Here is a 21,126-nt window from a genome sequence, read left to right on the forward strand (position 1 = left end):
CACGACGGTGGCAAACAAGCATGCGGCCCGCCTGATGGTAAGCAGTCACCGTAGCCTATGGACGCATGCGACACCAGCGGTATCAGATGCGCGTTGCCGGCCCTTTAAAAACCTGTACACTCCTTTTTGAAGAGCCCCATACTGTAGCCCCTCGGGAAAACCTCAGCAGGAAGCTCATATCACAGCCGAAGCGTTCGCGGCAGGAAATTCCTCTTAAACCGCACAGTACGCGACCAATTAGGTTCTAGGGTGTGAGGATGAACACCCTGCGAGCGAGCGGTGCGGTGATAGAAAGCGGCCATTGGTAGAACACACACAAGGAGGCAAAGTCTCTCCTTAGACTTAAAGGTTCAGTACCGCCTCTGAGTTTGGGATCGTCGACGATTCGTACGTACAACGCGCCTTTGGACTGAGTCGAATGGTCCAAGCTAGCATGCAGGTACTCCTGCCCAAAGGTGACAGCAATACTCCATATGGGGACTGCAATTTATATAGCAGCAGTTGTAAAGTATCGTCTCGCTTTATTGAGCACACCGAGTTTTTTGGATGCCAGGTGGCTACGGAACTGGACATCACTGGAAATGTCGACACCGAGGATCCCAATACTCCCTGACATGGTAAGGGCTGAGCCTTGGAACTGTGGGACCACAGTAAATGGGGGTTTCTTAGCGGTAAATGCGCAAACTTGTGTCTTGGTGGGGTTAAATCGGACTAGATTGTCCCAACCCTACACTATCAAGGATAGAGTGCTTTCAATGTCCGACACAAGCTTTTCACGACTCTCCAGCACCACAGAACGAGGGATGTTGGCACGGCCTGTGTAATAGGCATCCCCTACTGTCGTCTGCATTGCATAGCAATGAATGTCATTGATGTGCAGCAAAAACAGCGTTGGGGATAGCACAGAACCTTGCGGAACGCCAGCGTTAATGTCCATGCTATCGGAGCAGCTTCCGTCTACTACGGCTCGTATGCGTCTGCCGGAAAAAAAAAGCTAGCGATCCATTTGCATAGTCCCTGCAGCAGTCCATAAGATGGTAACTTCGATAGGAGACCCCTACGCCAGACCCTATCGAACGCATTCGCTATATCTAGGCTAACTGCCAATGCCTCACCTTGACTCTCAATGGCCTAAGCTCAGCGGTGTGTGAGATACAATAGAAGATCACCAGTCGAGCGACCGTGACGGAAACCATACTGGCGGTCGCTGATCAGGTCGTGTTCTTCTAGGTATCTCAGCAGCTTTGCGTTAATTATACGCACCATGACCTTTGAGAGAAGAAAGGTAATAGCGATAGGCCTGTATCTCAATGGGTCCGATCTGTCGCCCTTTTTAAGCACAGGGTGCACAAGGGCCGTCTTCCACGAAGATGGAACATGCCGTTTCTTGCTAGAGAGTGTGAAAAGGCGCGCCATCACGGGACACAACTCAGGAGCACATTGCTTAAGCACAATCGCTGGTATGCCGTCTGGCCCGCTCGACTTATGAGCGTCGGCGATAGCAACTCCCGCCGAATATCCCTCTGCGTGAATGAGATCTCTGGCATGGAATATACGCACCGTGGGATGGTGGGCGGCACGGCGCAACCGTCGTCGGTTAGGGTCGAGTTTGAGGCAAAAATAATAGCAAACCAAGAAGATTGGCTTTCTCCTTTGCACTGTGGGCCAGATGACCATCAGCTTTTCGCAGTGGTGGTAAGGACGACTGACAAAAATTTCCCTCGGCAGCTTTGGCAAGCGACCAGAACGCGCGACTCCCAGTGGGGTAGCTCGCTAGTTTCTCACCAATTCTGTCGACGAAATCATATTTAGCCCTGGCAATGGCCCTCTTATGACCATATACCTATGAGTACTTAACCGTGACAAAGTGGATTTCCGATGAAGAAAAATTTATTTTGCCGTACTTAAACCATGAGCGCGAAACCTTCTTCATTGACGTTTTACAGATACTTAGGCTCTCAGCATACGGAGCGTAAGCGTAAGAAACGCGTAAGCGTATCGTAATACGCGCGTAGAACAAGAGCGCTGCGAGCGCGAACAACTTCAAACAAGTCTTTTCTGTCGTCATTACGACAGACGTAGCGTAATATGGGCGCAAAAAACAAAACTTCAGCCTTATAAAACAATAAAAAATCTTCTTTATCTGACGAGAAAGTAAGATCGTTGATACATCCGCCGAAGACATCTGACGCCAGCGACACCATGATTTCAGCTAGATTCCACTTATTAAACGATTACGCTTACGCGTCTCGTACTCGTAACGTTTTTACGATACGTTTACGCGACGCTTACGCTCCGTGTGCTGAGGATCTAAGGCGGTTAAAAAGAAAATACCTATTCTTAAACAATTGTGCGTTTAGACTTGGTATAAGTCACAATTTTTCAGACGGAAAATGAAGTTGTTCATGTGATAAAATTAAAATCTGCGTTCTCTCTAGGATAATTTTACTGTAACTGGGCTTACTGTGTTCTAATATAATATAAATTATGCACTTCTTTATAAAAATGCACTTATTCACAAATAGTAGTTTTTTTAATAACCTACTCAATGCCAAGCTATTTTAGGTAGGAGGGAAATGAGTTTTTACTTGTTTTTTTATTTAAGTTATATGGTTTAGTTTATCAAATTTTAATGTTTACGTAAACATACTTTAAAAAAATAACCACCTGTATAAAATAGTAATGTTATTAACTTGATTCGGGCTCGGACACCAAATCGGCACGAAACGAGAGAATGCTATGCCCTATGCGGCACACGGCCGTCTCATCGCTCCCCCAATAAAACGGTTTATTAAGGTTACAATAAAGTTCTTAAATATTCGCGTTCTTCTGAAATTTCGGAGTAAAACCGAAATAAACCGGTTTTAACCGGTATCTTTTAAACCGTTTCCGAGTTCTCTTACTCGGACGGAAGTGACCCTAATTGTTATTATTGTTGTTTACGCCGTTGCTACTACCTATTAGAAATATGCAGTCAAGCGTGAGTCGGACTTACTTGTGTACTATTCTGTTAAACTTTAGAGAAAAGTCATATTTAATTAAATATATATGACTTGTAGACCTTGTTTTATTTTAATCAGTTCACACTTGTCAGCCAGTAGGTACAATTAAGTTTAAAAAGTCGCCTAGTTTCGTAAGTGCAATCGGACTCATCACTCAGCTAATACGATGCACGGCAACGGCTACTATACTAGTAATTGTAGTCGTACTAGTATATAGTAGATGGTAAGCGAACAAAATTATTTAAAAAACCCTTCCCTAGGAACGTATTTTCTTTCCTTTTCATACACTAGCGTAGATATATACTAATTCTACCTCTTTCACGCAACGCTCAACTACGACATTACTAAAGGGAAAGCTTTATAAAAAGCGCTTAATGATAAGGGTAACCCTTATTAAGGGATTGCAAGGCATATAGGATAGCAGTAAGCCATTGCAAAGGGCTAGCTTTATTTTTTGCTAAGTTTCTCGGTAAGGGCTAGTCAAATATATGGGCTTGCAGTTCAAACTGGACAGTCTTTCAATGTGTTAGCCATGTTTATGGGACGCCCATTGAAAGGCTTTTATCGCGGAAAGGGTTGTCGGGGCCCTGGTTCTTCTTCTTCTTCTAATGCAATAGCCAGTAATGCTACGTCAACTTCAACCATTTTCAAAAATTATACGTCAACGTGGTAGGAATGACACTAATTGACTGAGCGCGGATACGCTTGCAAGCAACGGACGTACGGTGCCGATCGTATGCGTCGACATCCTGCCGGCCGCGATCGGCTGTTACCGCCCGACCGTATACGTCGACAAACTGCCGGACACGTTCGGTTGTCGCCGCATCCGTTCGTATTCTTTCCGTTCCGTTGCGATGCGGGCCGTTTGGTGGAAATAGGCCTTTAACGTCCCACTGTGGGCTGAAATTCGGCTTTCATTGACATAGAAACCGAAGTTGTTATTTTTACGTTTTTTTGATTAAAATAGGTTTTGCCCAGCATTGTTATGGTAACCTATGAATTTTAGACGATTTGGAATGAAAATTGTGGAGTTACGATTTTTTTTCAAAATAAATGTATGGAGCAGGAAATGTATGCATCATTACTCAAGAACCGCAAAACAAACCGTAATATCCTCGCAGGTGGTTATACTACGAATTATTTGTGATTTTTTGGCATACTACATATATCCGCCACGGGTGAGGTTTTTTTTAAATCATTAATTGTTTCTATGGAAAAAGCACAAAAACCAAATTCAACATTTTAAGATTTTTTTGATTGAAATGGGTTTTGCTCAGTGTGTTTATGCTAAGTTATAAGTTTCACACGATTTGAGTTGAAAATGGAAGAGTTATGATTTTTTTTAAAAAAAAATGTATGGAGCTGGAACAAAATATCAAAATATCTCAAGAACCACAACAAATACGGTAATATCCTCGCAGATAGTTATGTTACGAATTATTTGTGATTTTTTGGCATACTACATATATCCGCGACGGGTGCGGTTTTTTTTTTAAATCATTAATTGTTTTTATGGAAAAAGCACAAAAACCAAATTCAACATTTTAAGATTTTTTTGATTGAAATGGGTTTTGCTCAGTATGTTTATGCTAAGTTATAAGTTTTACACGATTTGAGTTGAAAATGGTAGAGTTATGATTTTTTTTCAAAAAAAATGTATGGAGCCGGAACAAAATATCAAAATATCTCAAGAACCACAACAAATACGGTAATATCCTCGCAGATGGTTATGCTACGAATTATTTGTGATTTTTTGGCATACTACATATATCCGCCACGGGTGCGGTTTTTTCATTTTGTTCCGGCTCCATACATTTTTTTTGAAAAAAATCATAACTCTACCATTTTCAACTTAAATCGTGTGAAACTTATAACTTAGCATAAACACACTGAGCAAAACCCATTTCAATCAAAAAAATCTTAAAATGTTGAATTTGGTTTTTGTGCTTTTTCCATAAAAACAATTAATGATTTAAAAAAAAAAACCGCACCCGTGGCGGATATATGTAGTATGTAATAATTCGTAGCATAACTGTCTGCGAGGATATTACCGTATTTGTTGTGGTTCTTGAGATATTTTGATATTTTGTTCCGGCTACATACATTTTTTTTGAAAAAAACACATAACTCTACCATTTTCAACTCAAATCGTGTGAAACTTATAACTTAGCATTAACACACTGAGCAAAACCCATTTCAATCATAAAAATCTTAAAATGTTGAATTTGGTTTTTGTGCTTTTTCCATAGAAACAATTAATGATTTAAAAAAAAAACCGCACCCGTGGCGGATATATGTAGTATGTAATAATTCGTAGCATAACTGTCTGCGAGGATATTACCGTATTTGTTGTGGTTCTTGAGATATTTTGATATTTTGTTCCGGCTACATACATTTTTTTTGAAAAAAAATCATAACTCTACCATTTTCAACTCAAATCGTGTGAAACTTATAACTTAGCATTAACACACTGAGCAAAACCCATTTCAATCAAAAAAAATCTTAAAATGTTGAATTTGGTTTTTGTGCTTTTTCCATAGAAACAATTAATGATTTTAAAAAAAAACCGCACCCGTGGCGGATATATGTAGTATGCCAAAAAATCACAAATAATTCGTAGTATAACCACCTGCGAGGATATTACGGTTTGTTTTGCGGTTCTTGAGTAATGATGATTTCTTGTTCCTGCTCCATACATTTATTTTGAAAAAAAATCGTAACTCCACAATTTTCATTCCAAATCGTCTAAAATTCATAGGTTACCATAACAATGCTGGGCAAAACCTGTTTTAATCAAAAAAACGTAAAAATAACAACTTCGGTTTCTATGTCAATGAAAGCCGAATTTCAGCCCACAGTGCGTCCCTTTGCTTGCACAACGACAGATAGGATAATGACTTGAATTTTCACAACACTAAATAGCCCAAAGGGATAGTGCTATATGTTAGAAAGGGACAGCGTGATTCGTCCGTGAATCGCTGTCAAACTTCGCTTTTTTAGGAAGTTTATTTTCGATACGGTACTTTACCGCCTCACTAGCCTAGACATAAAACGCCAGTTACGGAAAGAGAGACCTAAGCCCGAGTGTACACGTTCAACGCAGCTGGCCAACTTTATTGTCACGCGTGCAATAGAGTATTTAAAAGCGAGTTCGGCCTGGCCAGCCACATTAGGGCTCACGCTAGGAGGACTATATAAAAAACGCCCACCCGGTATGTATACTCTGAACCGTGCCATGTTTTATTAGAGCTGTGGCTGCCGCGACCGCTGCAGGTAATAGGCGGTTATTACACTGGGTGAAATTCGCACGTCGTTCCGATGTTTGAACGAGACAACGCTATCCGCATGTCATAGCGACATCCCGCTCGCACGTCGGAGTGACGTGCGAATCGTATCCAGAGTAATAACCGCCATAATCGCAAGCGCAAGATTTTGTCAAATTCTATACCAGGGGAACTGCCGAATTGTACAACACATGCATAGGTGCCGAAAACCATTGTGTCAGCAAGAAGTGTGGGTGGCCCTTAAGGTTACTAAGGAACAGTTTTGATTATATAAATATTTTCGAAAATAATCAGCCTAAATAAATGGATGTGTGTGTGCATGGCGGTGTACGCCCTAATCTATATCTTGGTTATTTTTTATTTATTTATTCGGTTGCTTCATAAGTTACAAAACTCATGAACCGACTAAATAGAAAGTATTCTACAAAGATTGTCTATTGTTATCAAGCAATCTAAAAACGTTCTATTTTTATTGCAGATCGAGAAGACAGTAGCCAAGCTTCAACCTCATCGCCTAGAAATAGTTTCACTAGTTTGGTAGAGCTTAACGTAAACTATGAGGATAAAGTACATCAAATCAGAATGTCGGGATCAGCCACAGTCAGTAAGTATTTTCGACAGTATTTGAAAATGGAACATGAAGATAACGCCACCAGTGGGGCGTCACTCCTCCTTTCGGCTTTTCTCAGCTCCGTTTGGATCAGCTTTGCTCCGAGCAAGTATTAGAGTTGCCACAACTTGACGTCCCTATACGTGCACGACCACAGATAAGATAATGACTTGAATTTTGACAACCCTAAAAGGGATAGTGCCATACATTAGAAAGGGACAGCAAACTTCGGTTTTGTAAGGAAGTGTCATTTCTGTACGGTGTACTATTATTTATTCTGTGTCGCCACTATCGCCAGGTGAGTTGAAGAGAATGATTACACACACGGCTACACGAGTACTAATCGCAAAATTCGCGTATTGAATGAATGAGTGAACCTGATTTAAGCGCATTATATTAACCTTTCGTATGCCTTGTCCTATATGTTCCATCGCCAACAAACTGTTTTACAGTTTGGCGAAACTTTAATTATAAGTACATTGTATATTGTGATTTGTGAAATAAACTAAAAAAAAAAAAATATATGTTTAGCCAGGCATAAATAACCAGGGCATATGTATGGCAGTAAGTACTTTCTGGTGTAAAGTCAAGTGCAGACTTACTGCCGTTAAAATAAACATTTACCTACCAAAACAACTTAAAGTTTGCTTTATTTCTAATAGGTAGATATCTAACTATAAATGCTTCGTATAAAACATTACTTGTTTAAAGAAGTTCCATGGTAGCTATAGCTACTTTAGCTTGTAACTGTCCTAAAAATAATAATGATATTAGAGCGCGTGGTGACGTGAGTGCGTGAGCGCGTGTGGCAACCAACTGGCTAGCTTTTGTACCGCCGGCGGGACGAGATTCGCAGCCATAAATCCGAGCTCGCGCGGAGAGTTCCTTAGGGCTGCCAGTGTGTCAACTCGCGTCTTATTTATCTTTCACTTCAACCCTTGGAGCATATATAGCTCTAATCCCCCACTATAGATAAAGGCAAGCTAGAGGTGAGAGTCCTGCTCCGCTTTGGACGGCCAATTATTATTATTATTTAATAAGTAAATGACAACTGATATGGCCTGTATCCAGTAATCATAAAGATAGATATCATGAACGATTAGTAGATATAATATGCTAATCTAATTTGTTATTAAGCTTAGGTTTTGGTGTTACTGCAACAATATCTATTGTAGTCATAAATCGTAACATTCATAACCTAATATGATCACTGAATAAATAATAGTACTGCCGTACAGAAATGACACTTCCTAGAAAACCGTAGTTTGACAGCGATTCGGGGTTGAATTATGCTTTCCTTTTCTAGTGTATGGAACTATCCCTTTCGGCCATTTAGGGTTGTCAAAATTCAAGTCATTATCTTATCTGTGGTCCTGCACGTATAGGGACGTCAAGTGGTACCAACCCTAATAATTAAGTTTAGATTTAGTTACTAAATAACCTGTTAATGTTTAGATTGTTACTTATAATTGTTAAATACTGCACGCTAAAACTAACTAAAAATGTGAGCAATGCTGAGCCGAGCGGAACCCAGATAAGCCGAAAGGAGGAGTATTGCCCCACTGCTATGATATTTGTCTAACTAGTCCTGCAGTCTTTTTCTGATATATCTAACCCATCCAAGCATATGTTTTGCTTACCAATAAACTATATTTTTTTATAGATGACTTAAAGAAGCGGTTAGAAAGGATCTGTGGAGTCCCAATATGCCGGCAACTGCTTTCTGGTCTGGGCGGGTCTCAGGCGACCTCAACTGCTGCATTAGGAGGGCTCGGTCTGCAGCCTCACACTATTTTAAAGCTCAAACGGTCATATGAACCCACGCCGGATGATGAGTAAGTCTTGTCAATCATACAAAGTCCAGGTCAAATGATAAATCACATACTTAGTCCGATCATAAGTTCTGTCACAAAGATTTTTACTGATAAAAAAGATATAGTTACAAATCCCTTATTATTCATATACATGGACTGAAAGATTATTTAATACGGATTTTTTTTTTATACCACGACGGTGGCAAGCAAGCATACGGCCCGTCTGATGGTAAGCAGTCACCGTAGCCTATGGACGCCTGCAACTCCAGAGGTGTTACATGCGCGTTGCCGACCCTTTAAAAATCTGTACACTCCTTTTATTACTTACAATATAATTTAACGTAATTTGCTGTCTCAGTTTTGCATAATTCTATGTCATATTCGGAATTTTTTATAAAAAAACATGCAAAAAATACGCAACCGTGTTTAAGGTGATCTGGATCCCTATTTATTTAGGTATTTTTATTTTTTAAATAGTTGAATCGTATATAAAACAACAACTGTATCTTTTATCTCTCGTAAAATATATAATTCATGTATATTGGACTCCCAAAATTGCAACTGCACATGTTTTACCAAACCTACTCGTTAGGTGTCAGTCAAAAATTAGCGTGTCACTGAAAAGTACCCTAAGTTTGAAGGGAATAGCTGAAGTACAGACTTGTCGAAGAACTAAATGGTGGTGATATAATAACGTCCTCATAAAGTAGGTACAAATAAACAATTGTACCTATTTTATTCATGTGACACTGATTTTTACTTCCTTCTGTGAAGCAATATTTCCACAATCCAGCCACGTATTTGCGTCTAACGACAATCCCAAATTAAACAAGTAGTAAATAAAATCGCTAACTAAAATTGAAACTAATTATATTACATTTTAATCAGTATAAATTAAGCTTTCAAACCATGGCCTATCATTTTTTATTAACTTTGCTCGTGACATGGGCATCGCACCATTGTTTAGGACGGAGTCCTCTATGACGCCTGTAATCCGTTTTTCCAGTTAATATTAAATTTTCTACTTAGACAAGGTGTGAAAAGGTAACAGACAGACTTATATTTATAATATTAGTTGGTTTCTTACAACTAGTGCCTTCGCCAATTCATGGGATTAGTTGCCAAGCGGACCCCAGGCTCGCATGAGCCGTGGCAAAATGCCAGGACAACGCGAGGAAGATAGATGGAGTTGATTTACATATGTATGAGTTGCATCACTATTGTCCAGGGACAGTCTCAAATATAGACAGAGAGAATCATACTGTATCTGTCTTACGCTAGCACTCAAAAGAAAAGGATGAATATAGTTCTTTTTTTTGTTCTTATTTACTGACAAATTTGGTTAAATCTAAGCGATTGGTTCTTTCCAGAGTGGCGGAACGTCTGACAAAAACCTACATCTTGCACGTGACGCACATAGACGTCGGAAAAGATTACTCGCTCAAGTATCCTGGCACGAAAACAGTTCGAGAAGTGAAAAACGACATATTCTCACTCACTGACATACCGGTCAGACATCAGGTGAGTCCCAATACATTGTAGACACTGTACACAGTATTCTAAGACCTAAGGATTAGACGTCGGCAAAGATTATGCACTATAGTACCCCAGAACGAAGCCAGTGCAGGAAGTGAAGAACAACATGTTCTCACTCACTGACATACCGGTCAGACATCAGGTGAGTCCCAATACATTGTAGACACTGTACACAGTATTCTAAGACCTAAGGATTAGACGTCGGCAAAGATTATGCACTATAGTACCCCAGAACGAAGCCAGTGCAGGAAGTGAAGAACAACATGTTCTCACTCACTGACATACCATTCAGACATCAGGTGAGTCCCAATACATTGTACACACTGTACACAGTATTCTAAGACCTAAGGATTACTCTCCGGCAAAAATTACACGCTTAAGTACGACAGAACAAAGACCAGGACTCGTGTATGTCCTTAAACTATGTCCAAAAGAGAGGTATGGACACTGTAAATGTGAATGTCATCTCGCTTAGTGTGATAGGGCACATCACATCGGATGTCTGATGATCTAGAGCAGAGTCCAACTGGAGAAGTACCTCCACCTTACAGAAAACGGCAGCCAAATAACACTCCTCATCTGGAGTTACAGGCGTCCATAGGCCACGGTAACCGTTTACCACCAGGCGGGCCTTATGCTTGTTTGCCACCGACTTAGTATTAAAAAAAACAACAATGCGTTCGCTACGGTATCGCTACTAGCGTTCACACACACGCGTTTGCTATTTGCTTACCCCTTATTCATAATCGTTTGTCCCTTTCCGTCATACCAATACGTCGGAAAGGGACAAACGATTATTAGCGGCTTGTCAACTTTAGTAGACGTTTATGAATAAGGGGATAAGTCATTCCTCTTGTCAATCGTACAAACCTGTAACTGCGAGGCAACAGCCTCGGATATGGTGAAGAAAAGTTAAATTAAAAAATTATGGGGGAATAGTATAACGTTTTCGCGTGACTTATTCCCGCAGCATGGACATTTGAAACAGTTTGTCTTGTTCAGGTGTGGACGGGATGGCCGGTGGTGACGGGCCTGGACGACACCGTGCTGGCCATGGTGGGGCTGGACTGGCCGCAGCATGAGCTGACCATCAAACGAGGACCCACCAAGGAATATAAGCGGGTAACTACACTTCTCCGATATTTTTATTGATTGGTTGGTTAGTTGGTTTTAGGGAACCACTTCCGCCAGTTCTTCTAACCCAGAGCGCGGAAATATGGACATCTCGAAAATCCCTGTGGCCACGCAGTCCGACTGCTTTGTCCGACTAGTCGGACGACGTGGATTTATTTTTCCCGTTGGTTCGTCTATCGGACTATAAGGAATCGCAATTCCACTCCGGCCGAGTAATCAATCGGTCTACTTGGTCTTTTTAATTCCAGTTAGATCGACTAATCGGCCTGCATGGATTCGCATTCCACTTAGTTCGAGTGATCAGTCTACCTGGCCTTTTTTTTCCTGTTAGATCGATTAATCGGACTAGAAACTCTCATCGTTATAGACAACCGACAATGTGGTACCTTTTGATTGAAAACTTCACATATTCTGTTTAATAACCAACTTCAAAATTTCGGAGCATAGTTCTTTTATTAAGTATGTTACTCGATTTTCCAATGAGGGCTGGACTGATTTGAAATGTTCTGCTATTTGGTCCGACGGTGGGATCCTGAGAAATCGAGGGAGCTCTTCAAATATGGGCACAACAATAGTGTTTTTTTTATTTTTATATTGTAGTTTCAAAAAACACGGCACCCAGTTGAGTGTGCACAATTGTATCAGAATATATACATTTACATATAATCATATTTCCCGGAGGGGTAGACAGAGACCACGGACTTCCACTTGCTACGATCCTGACATACCTCTTTCGCTTCCTTCACTTTCATAACATTCCTCATACACGCTCGTCGGTTAAGGGTGCTCTTGACTTGGCCTTTCTTCGGGATTTCCCCGATTTGATCAGAAAAAGTCCGCTGATGTCTACCCCTTCCAGCTCCCTCTTCTACTTGTGCCTTATACACTCTCTTTGTTAACCTTCAAAAAACCATAGAAATTAAGGCATTATAAATAGTTTTGCGTATTCGATCACATTTTCGCTAAATACTACTTTATATAATGTTCACAGATAGTAGTGGAGAGTTCGGACAGTGAAAACAGTTCCGTGGAGGAAATAGAAGACAGCGGCGACGGATTCACCTGCGAAGACGACATGTTTGTTGAACTAGGCAACTCGGAGAGACTGCGTCCACTTAGTAAGAGCTAGTTATTATCCTTTTTTAGGTGAAAACATTCTGTTTTCTATATAAATCAGATTATCTTATGAATAATAAATGAATAAACATTATAGGACATTCTTACACAGATTGACTCAAGTCCCATGGTAAGCTCAAGAAGGCTTGTGGGCTTGTGCATAAATCACGTGAGGTTCGATAAAGGGGATCACGAAAAAATCAGGACAGATTACCGTTTGGTATAAACCTCACGTGTGTTTTTCTATGGAGAACGAAACTAAGAAAAAATATATACCACATACTTTTTCTCGGTTTTGTTAAACATAAATTTTCACTTGGCACTACAAAATAGCGAGCCAAAACAAGATTTACTCTATACAATACTGTTTATCTTAAAATTAGGTCGAATGATTTTTTTGAATATACGTGAGGTTATGTGGGAGAGGGGGGGTTCGCCAAGAACCTCACCAAATATCACCAAGGGGGAGGGGGTCAAAAAGTAACCGAAAGAACCTCTCGTAATTTGTGCACAAGCCCTGTGTGGTGGGTACTCAGACATTGATATATATAATATAAAAATACTTAAGTACATATAAAACACCCTTGACTTAGGAACAAATATCTGTGCTTTCGTTCCAACCCAGGACCATCGGCTTCATAGGCAGAGTCACTAACAACTAGGCCAAAGCGGTCGTGAAATAAATCTACAATGATGTATGCTGTACTCAAAAGAGCTTGATTCGACAATATGAATAAATAATATTTCGACTTGTTATGTAAAGATCGTGTCATTCACGATGACGCCTGCCTTGCCTCGTAATGTCATGCTAGTAAAGGTTAGATCTGACAAATCTGCGCGTCATCGTGGATGACACGAATTGCTCTTTAAACCGAACATAATTCTGACGATGTATGATCACGTCACCATATACATTATCTTTCTTCTCATACAATTTGACACTGCACGCAGCGTACAGCTTTTCATTTCATTTATTTGCATTAAACATGGTACAACGGTTCACTATAGGGACCGTGCGCATTGGAGAGTCTGCCATCTTGTGGCCTGAATTGGAACCATAAACATGTACATTTACATGTCACGTTTTTTCTTGTGCATAGTAGGTTCTGCCATCTTGTGGGCTACATCGGAACAATAAACATCACATTTACGCCTCGCGCCAAAAATCTGACGGCTCCTGTGCTGCCTCCTACAGTTCATGCACGCTCCCTATTGTTATTGGGTAACACATGATTAACTACATAGTAGCATGCAAATTTACACCTTAAACTGCAGGACATACAAAACAAAATAGACAGGTATATACAATAGAATTCAATACTAAAACCAAAAACAATTAATTAGAAGGAACCATCAATTTCAAATGTCATGAATATTATACAAGTTTTTTTTCAATGGGGTTGGCAACTGTCAAAGGTTTGCATAGATGGCGCCATCATAGCTTGCCCCTGTCTCTAGTTTTGTTCTATGAGATTTGGCTTAAAGTACTGGAATCCAGGTCACAAAATTCCAAAAAAAAAACAAGAATTTGACACAATTCTAGGGATTGACAGGGCAAGCTATGATAGCGCCATCTGTTTAATACTTCGACCGGCCAACCCCATTAGCCATTTATCGAGTCCTGGATTTAGTGCTTTGGCATTCAATTTTTTAAGTTGATCAGGCAATTTGTTAAAAAGCTTAACACAAATTTTGAGACAGTTTTACTATAGAGTGCTAGTTTTGGAGTAACTTCTAATACGAGCTTGTTAGGATCTCTACGAGAACGCTGGTTCAGATCAACTGCCTTTTTAAAGAGATGCTTATTTTTGCTGACAAACATACATATTTCGTACATATATAGTGCGGGTAGCGGCAGTAAGCCAAGTTTATTAAAAAATGGTTTTCAACTTTCCCAAGGTCCCAGGGAGGCCCCAAATTGCCCGAACAATTTTTTTGGGCGATAAATAGTCTATCCTTATCGGTGCTATTGCCTCAAGCTAGGATACCATATCAACGATTTTGACGACCGGTCTGGTCTAGTGGGTAGTGACCCTGCCTATGAAGCCGATGGTCCCGGGTTCAATCCTGGTAAGGGCATTTATTCGTGTGATGAGCATGGATATTTGTTCCTGAGTCATTATATTAAATATTAAATATTATATTAAATATTATATTATACGACGTTATTACACAAATTGACTAAGTCCCACAGTAAGCTCAGTAAGGCTTGTGTTGAGGGTACTTAGACAACGATATATATAATATATCTTATACCTTTAAACGAGCAATTCTTGTATATATATATATATATATATATATATATATATATATATATATATTTCTGTGATCTCGGAAACGGCTCTAACGATTTCGCTGAAATTTGGTATATGGGGGTTTTTGGCGGTATACAATCGATCTAGATTAGTCTTATGTTTGGGAAAACGCGTGTTTTCGAGTTTTCATGCGTTTTTCTTTCGACGCAGAATATGGTCGCTAATTTCGTGGTGCCAGCCACTGTCTGTCTGGTCCAGCCGGTTAAGACGCGGACTGCTAAACGAGTGTTACGGGTTCGAATCTCGCCCGGTGACTAACTTTTGTTTTTTTTTTATATGTTCAAGTTTATATATTTTTTTAAATTTTTTATTTTTTTAGACAAGTTTAATTTAGTAAAAAAATGTAGTTAAGATTATCACCTATACACCACCATATTACAATAAATAGTTATAACCGAGCAAAGCTCGGGCGCCCAGGTACTAAATACTTAAATACATAGAAAACACCCATGACTCAGGAACAAATATCCATGCTCATCACACGAATAAATGCCCTTACCAGGATTTGAACCCGGGACCATCAGCTTCGTAGGCAGGGTCACTACCCACTAGGCCAAACCGGTCGTCAAAAAGGGTCAAGTCATGGGTGTTTTCTATGGATTTAAGTATTTATAAGTATATTATATATATCGTTGTCTAAGTACACAAGTCTTATTGAGCTTACTGTGGGACTTAGTCAATTTGTATAATAATTTCCTATAATATAATATAATTTACAGTACATATGGTGCTACTTTACCGCACTAGTGCGAAAATTAGCATATTACGTTACTGTGTCTAACATTTAAAGGGCCATATGTACTGTAAAACGTTGTACGATACATGTGCGAATAGGTAATTCGCAACTCGTGTCGGTTTTAAACACTCCCTTCGGTCGTGTTTTATTTTATCGCCACTCGTTACGAATTTCCAATTTTTCGCACTCGTATCGTAAATAACTAATATCGTTCAGACCATAGCTTCAACCGAGCCTAACATAATTGTTCTCTATAGTGTCCGAACACGTGGAAGACGAAGTGCTGGGCTGCCTGGAGTTCGCGGAGCGCTTCCGCGCGCGCTACGGGCCCAACACGCCGCACTTCTTCGAGGGAACCCTGCAGGACGCCATCAAGGAGTCCTGCCTGCAGCCCGCCAGTGAGGTAGGCCCGCAGAACCCAGTCCTTTCCCTTAGACCACCATAGACTTCAACTGACGGGCTCGGTTACAGTATAAACTTTATGGTACGTTGTATTATAATAGGCGTGGCGTTCGAAGGGTTAATATTTATATTAAAAGGGTTCCTCGGATAGATTTTCAACACGATCGGAGCAAAAATGAAGTAATTTAAGATGGCGGATGACGTTAACTTGAACCATTTTACATATTTAGGGGCCTCTTAATATTTACATACCTTCTATTTTTATTCTGTTCTTGAATCGAAAGTATGAATGTTTTTAATGGAAAAAAACCTGTAACTGCTTTGAAATAATAAATATTTGATTATATATTCAGTAAAAGTGCGAAAAATAGGACATTGGTAATCTCGGAAACTCGTGTCTATTTAAAACACACCATTCGGTCGTTTTTTAATTTATCGCCGCTCGTTACGAATTTCCTATTTTTCGCACTTGCATCGTAAATAACTATTACAGTACATATGGGGCAGTTTTCGCACTTGTATCGTAAATAACTAATTCAAAGTATTTTGACAGTCCTGACCATTGAGCATAATTTATACTTTAAAAATAGAGAAATAAGAAGTGAGCATACAGTGCTCACTTCATACATCAGTTTTGGTACCAGGCCGCACTTCATACATCAGTTTTGGTACCAGGCCGCTTATTATTTTCGTAGTGGACATCTAGTATCGATTAGCGGAATATCAGTACCGCTACTTGACACTAGATGTCTCGGGTGTCGCGACTGACGAAAATTGTATTTCTCAACAACTAATATTACGAGAAGGAGTTGAAAATAGAGTTCCGAAAATCCGGTTACAATATTTGCTGAAAATTGTTGAGCATTTGACTTCGTTCGTTGCAAAATCTATTGTCTAGTAGCAGTACTGATAATTCCGTTGCTCGACGCAAGATGTCGACTACGAAAATAATAAGCATTTTGACAACAAAAGTGAGGTATCGAGTGAGCTCTAACTCCTAAGGTTATATTTCTCTATACTTTAAACTAAAATCATAAAACTTATTTTTCAAACAGTCCTGTCCCTCGAGCGCCCCCATTAAACAGCAAATATTAAACATAAGAATATTGTTTACAGCGAAAACTGCTAGGCGTGTATCTGCACCATGAACAGTCCGTGCTGGCCAACGTGTTCTGCGCTCAATTACTAGGTTGCGAGACCGTTCTACACACGCTCAACCACAACTTTGTACTATATGGCTGGGATCTAACGGACCCCGATAACAACAACATGTACGTACCCTAAGCATATATCAGTAGTTTAGTTTCTTTGATTTGGAACGCTGGTTCAAGCAAACACATATGTGCTAAAGTGCAATTAGATTTATCATAATAAATAAGTACCTACACGCGCCAATTCTTGATAATGACCGTGCCAGATCGATTTGACATTGCAGACAGGACTATTGTAGCCTTCGAGCAACGCCGGGAAGGGAGACGGCATGCGTACTATTTCCCCTCTGCTGAAGCATAGGTACAACTGTACCTATGGCGGTGCATGTTGTGAATCGTCCATACACAAAAAGAGATCGAGGTGTGGAAGATTTGTCCTTGACGTGTGTCATTTTCTATGTATTTGTGTCGTCATTACAGATTGGATTTTGTATGTAGTGAGTGAAAAGTGCGACTGTGTGCACGTTTCCCCCCACAAAAAATGGCAGAAAGATTTGTACGATGACATATCGCTTGGGCTGCTCCCTTCCGAAGTGTCGGAAACCGGTGTTGCTCGAAGATTGTAGCCAATAAACCTGATGTCGTCTGACAGAACGATCGACATCGCCATAATCTCAGACGAAAACCTTATAGACCGCGAGCCAGGAACAGATTTCCATGACCAATCGCCTCCCGGGCGAAAATTCGTATAGTGGTTAACGGGTATGTATGATGAACACTCGTGGACGTCAGCTGCCGCTCCGTTGGTGGGTTGAGGAATGGCAGCCAGCGAAAAAATAAATTTTGTCGTCGCCTCCCGTTTGATACTTTGTCAGATGATAGTTCAGATGCTTAGTTAATTTAAAAATCGTCAGCCGGTTGTATCATGGTGGTAAGATCGTCAGCTGTTCGCATGAATATGTAAAAAATAAGCGTTTTACCTTTTTATGATAGTATAACAAAATCATGAAACTGCATGTAACATTCCATCAGGCGTTTCAAATAAACGGATTACGCAATTTACGCATTACGCATACTTTGCGGAAATAAAGTGGTAAGGCGCGTATTTTTTATGTTCATTTTACAGCTGACGGATGACTGACGATATATGCTCCTGGCCCGCGGTCTAGCTTGTACATGTCATGCTGCTGACAGAAAAACGTTGACGAAAATTCCAAATTAGTATTCTCAGAATAATTGATCATTCGTGAACCTCTCTAGTTAACCGTTCTTGATACTTGAAATAATCAATATAGAACGTCTGACTTTTATCTTGTTACTTAACTGAATAATAGATTATTCATTTATTAAATTCTTAATACATATTGTTGATTTTTAACGTAATTTTAACGTATTACGTAAAAAAGTATTTATTTCTCTACGCGTCAATACATTATTTATTTCAATTAGTAGTGTTATAAAAAAAACTCCCTACATGTTACATTACGTCATTTTTGCGTCAACAGTATGAAATGTACGGGCCCTATTTATACCGAAAAGGACATGGCCTACCTTACCTAGACTTGACCAATGGCGCCATATTGAAAGTTGATTCAGTGATACCGGTAGTTGTTATGGCCAACGGTCTCGGCAAAGAGTCTGAGACAAACATCTCGAAACTCCCTAAACACGGCCCGCAAAGTCCGGTGACTCTTCTCACTGCGGCCCTACCACAAGCCGCTTGCGAGCTCCGCTGCCGGAATGAAATGAGGAAAGAATAACCCCCTTATTTATAAACGTGTACTAAAGTTACGATGCCGCTAATCATCGTTTGTCCCTTTCCGACGTATTAGTATGATGGAAAGGGACAAACGATGATTAACGGCATCGTAACTTTAGTACACGTTTATGAATAAGGGGGTAAATGTGTAGGCTTATTTTGAAATTTAGGAGACTTGTCCTTTCAACATATGGGTCATCCATTAATAACACCACACGTTTAAGGAGAGGGAGGGGTTCAAGAAAAGGTGACATGTTGTGACAAGGGGGAGGGGAGAGTAACAATCTTTGTGACGTCACTTTAACAGTCAATGTTTTTTTTATTCGCTTTACAGTTAAATAACGAGTTATTGGAACGATAATCGTTTTAGGTCTGATTTTTCAAATATCAGATGAAGTTATCTGTCAGATATATATAGCACGCTCCCTCTCTTTCACATGCAAAAAGAAAAAGAGGGTGTCATATTTATCTGACAGATAACTTTATCTGATATTTAAAAAATCAGACCTTATGCGTTTAATTATCTTTCCTAATTGGATGTGTTATAATTACTAATATTTGTTTTGTCAAAAATATTTTTTTTTTAATATTATTAGTACCTAATTCGATTCACCGACTTCGTTGAAAAAAAAATTGCCAATAATGTGACGTCACACCAGGGGGGGAGGGATTTGACAAATGTGACAAGGAGGGGGAGGGGTCAAAAATCTTAATGGATGACCCCATATTGCTGGAATTTGACTATTTCTTGCTGTTCATATAAATATATTGATATTTTATGCAGGTTGCTGAACTCTGTAGCCAGCGCGCTGGGCCCCGTGGCCAGCATGACGATCCGCAGCATTCCCGTGGAGAGGTTGCCCGCGCTGGTCATCATCATGCGAGTGCGCTCCAACACCGAGATCTACTCCGTCATCAACGGTGAGTTACATAGTTTTGCTTAGAAGCTTAAAAGTTCTTCTTCAATCTAGCGTTTTCCTGGTCTAGCGCCAGGTTTCGCTTTCCTACTTAATCTTCACCACTTTGCCCGGTCTTGTGCATCCTCAGGTGTGAGATTGTTCTCTTCTATGTCCGCTGTAATGACGTCCAGCCAGCGCTTCTTAGGCCTACCGCGGCCGCGTGATCTAAAGCCTTGGACAGTGAGGTTGTTGTAGCTATTTCCGACGTAGTCTACTGGTCTACGGCTTATATGGCCATACTATCGGAGGCAACTTTCCTGCAGCTTATCCGCTATGTCACGGATTCCGAGGCTATCACGGATGTGTTTGGAAGCTTAAAAGTTATATTAGAAATTAAATAGAGTATACCCTACAACCAAAGAAGCCTATAAAAAGGACATCCATTCCATTGTATTTAGAATCTTTATTTTGATTTGAATTGTAATTTGTCTTTGCAATTTATTATTTGCGTGCGGCTAGAAGTTGATAATAGCGTACTTAGTTGGGTCATAAGTTCTGTCAAAAAGGTTTTGACTGACAAAAAAGCTATAGGTTAAGATTCCTTATTATTCATATACATGGGTTGAAAGCTTATTTAATGCTGAATTACTTACATTATAATTAAACTTAATTTGCTGTCTCAGTTTTGCACATTTCTATGTAATATTCAAAAAATGTTATAAGAAAACATGCAAAAAATACGCGACCTGTTCCAGGTGATTTTGATTTGACCTAGTTATTTATTTTTCTTGTTCACATGGTTGAGTCTTACATAAAATTAAAGCTGGATCTTTTATCTTTCTTAAAATATATAATTCATGTGTATTGGTATTGCCAACCTACAACTGTACGTGTTTTACCAAACTTACTCGTAGGATGCCAGTCAAAAATTTGCGTATACCCTACAACCCTAATACCCTATACAAATACCCTAAGTTTGAAGGTGAAGTACAGACTTAGACTAGACTTAGTTTGAAGGTGAAGTAATTGCAGGAGAATAACGTTCTAATAAAGTAGGTTTATACAAATAAACGATGGTACCTATTTTATAAATGTGACACTGATTTTTACACCCTTTGGTAAAGTATAATTTATCACAATCCAGCCGCGTATTTGCGTCTAACGTAAATCCCAAAGTAAACAAGTAGTTAATTAAGACGCGATCTAAATTTTAAACTAATTATATTGCGTTTTGAACAGTATAAAACAAGCTTTCAATTCATGGGAAACTTTTTTTTATTAAAAGCTTTTTATTACATTTTATCAGTCAAAACCTTTGTGACAGAACTTAAGACCCAACTAAGTAGAGGTACAAACCTTGTTTAACTA

At 39.7% G+C, this 21,126-nt stretch overlaps 1 protein-coding gene across 3 annotated transcripts in view; it reads left to right on the plus strand.

The window, feature by feature from the left end:
• LOC133527695 (FAS-associated factor 1) overlaps positions 1-21,126 on the plus strand; it is a 38,425-nt gene that overhangs the window by 6,608 nt on the left and 10,691 nt on the right. For all 3 annotated transcript variants that reach the window (XM_061864817.1, XM_061864818.1, XM_061864819.1), the window contains exons 4-11: positions 6,765-6,890; positions 8,560-8,731; positions 10,081-10,231; positions 11,249-11,368; positions 12,372-12,498; positions 15,805-15,950; positions 17,066-17,220; positions 19,644-19,780. In XM_061864817.1, the coding sequence (XP_061720801.1) occupies positions 6,765-6,890; positions 8,560-8,731; positions 10,081-10,231; positions 11,249-11,368; positions 12,372-12,498; positions 15,805-15,950; positions 17,066-17,220; positions 19,644-19,780 (1,134 nt within the window). The remainder of the gene's footprint in view (positions 1-6,764; positions 6,891-8,559; positions 8,732-10,080; positions 10,232-11,248; positions 11,369-12,371; positions 12,499-15,804; positions 15,951-17,065; positions 17,221-19,643; positions 19,781-21,126) is intronic.

This window comes from Cydia pomonella, chromosome 18, assembly GCF_033807575.1.
Source record: "Cydia pomonella isolate Wapato2018A chromosome 18, ilCydPomo1, whole genome shotgun sequence".
Classification (NCBI taxonomy): Eukaryota; Metazoa; Arthropoda; class Insecta; order Lepidoptera; family Tortricidae; genus Cydia; species Cydia pomonella.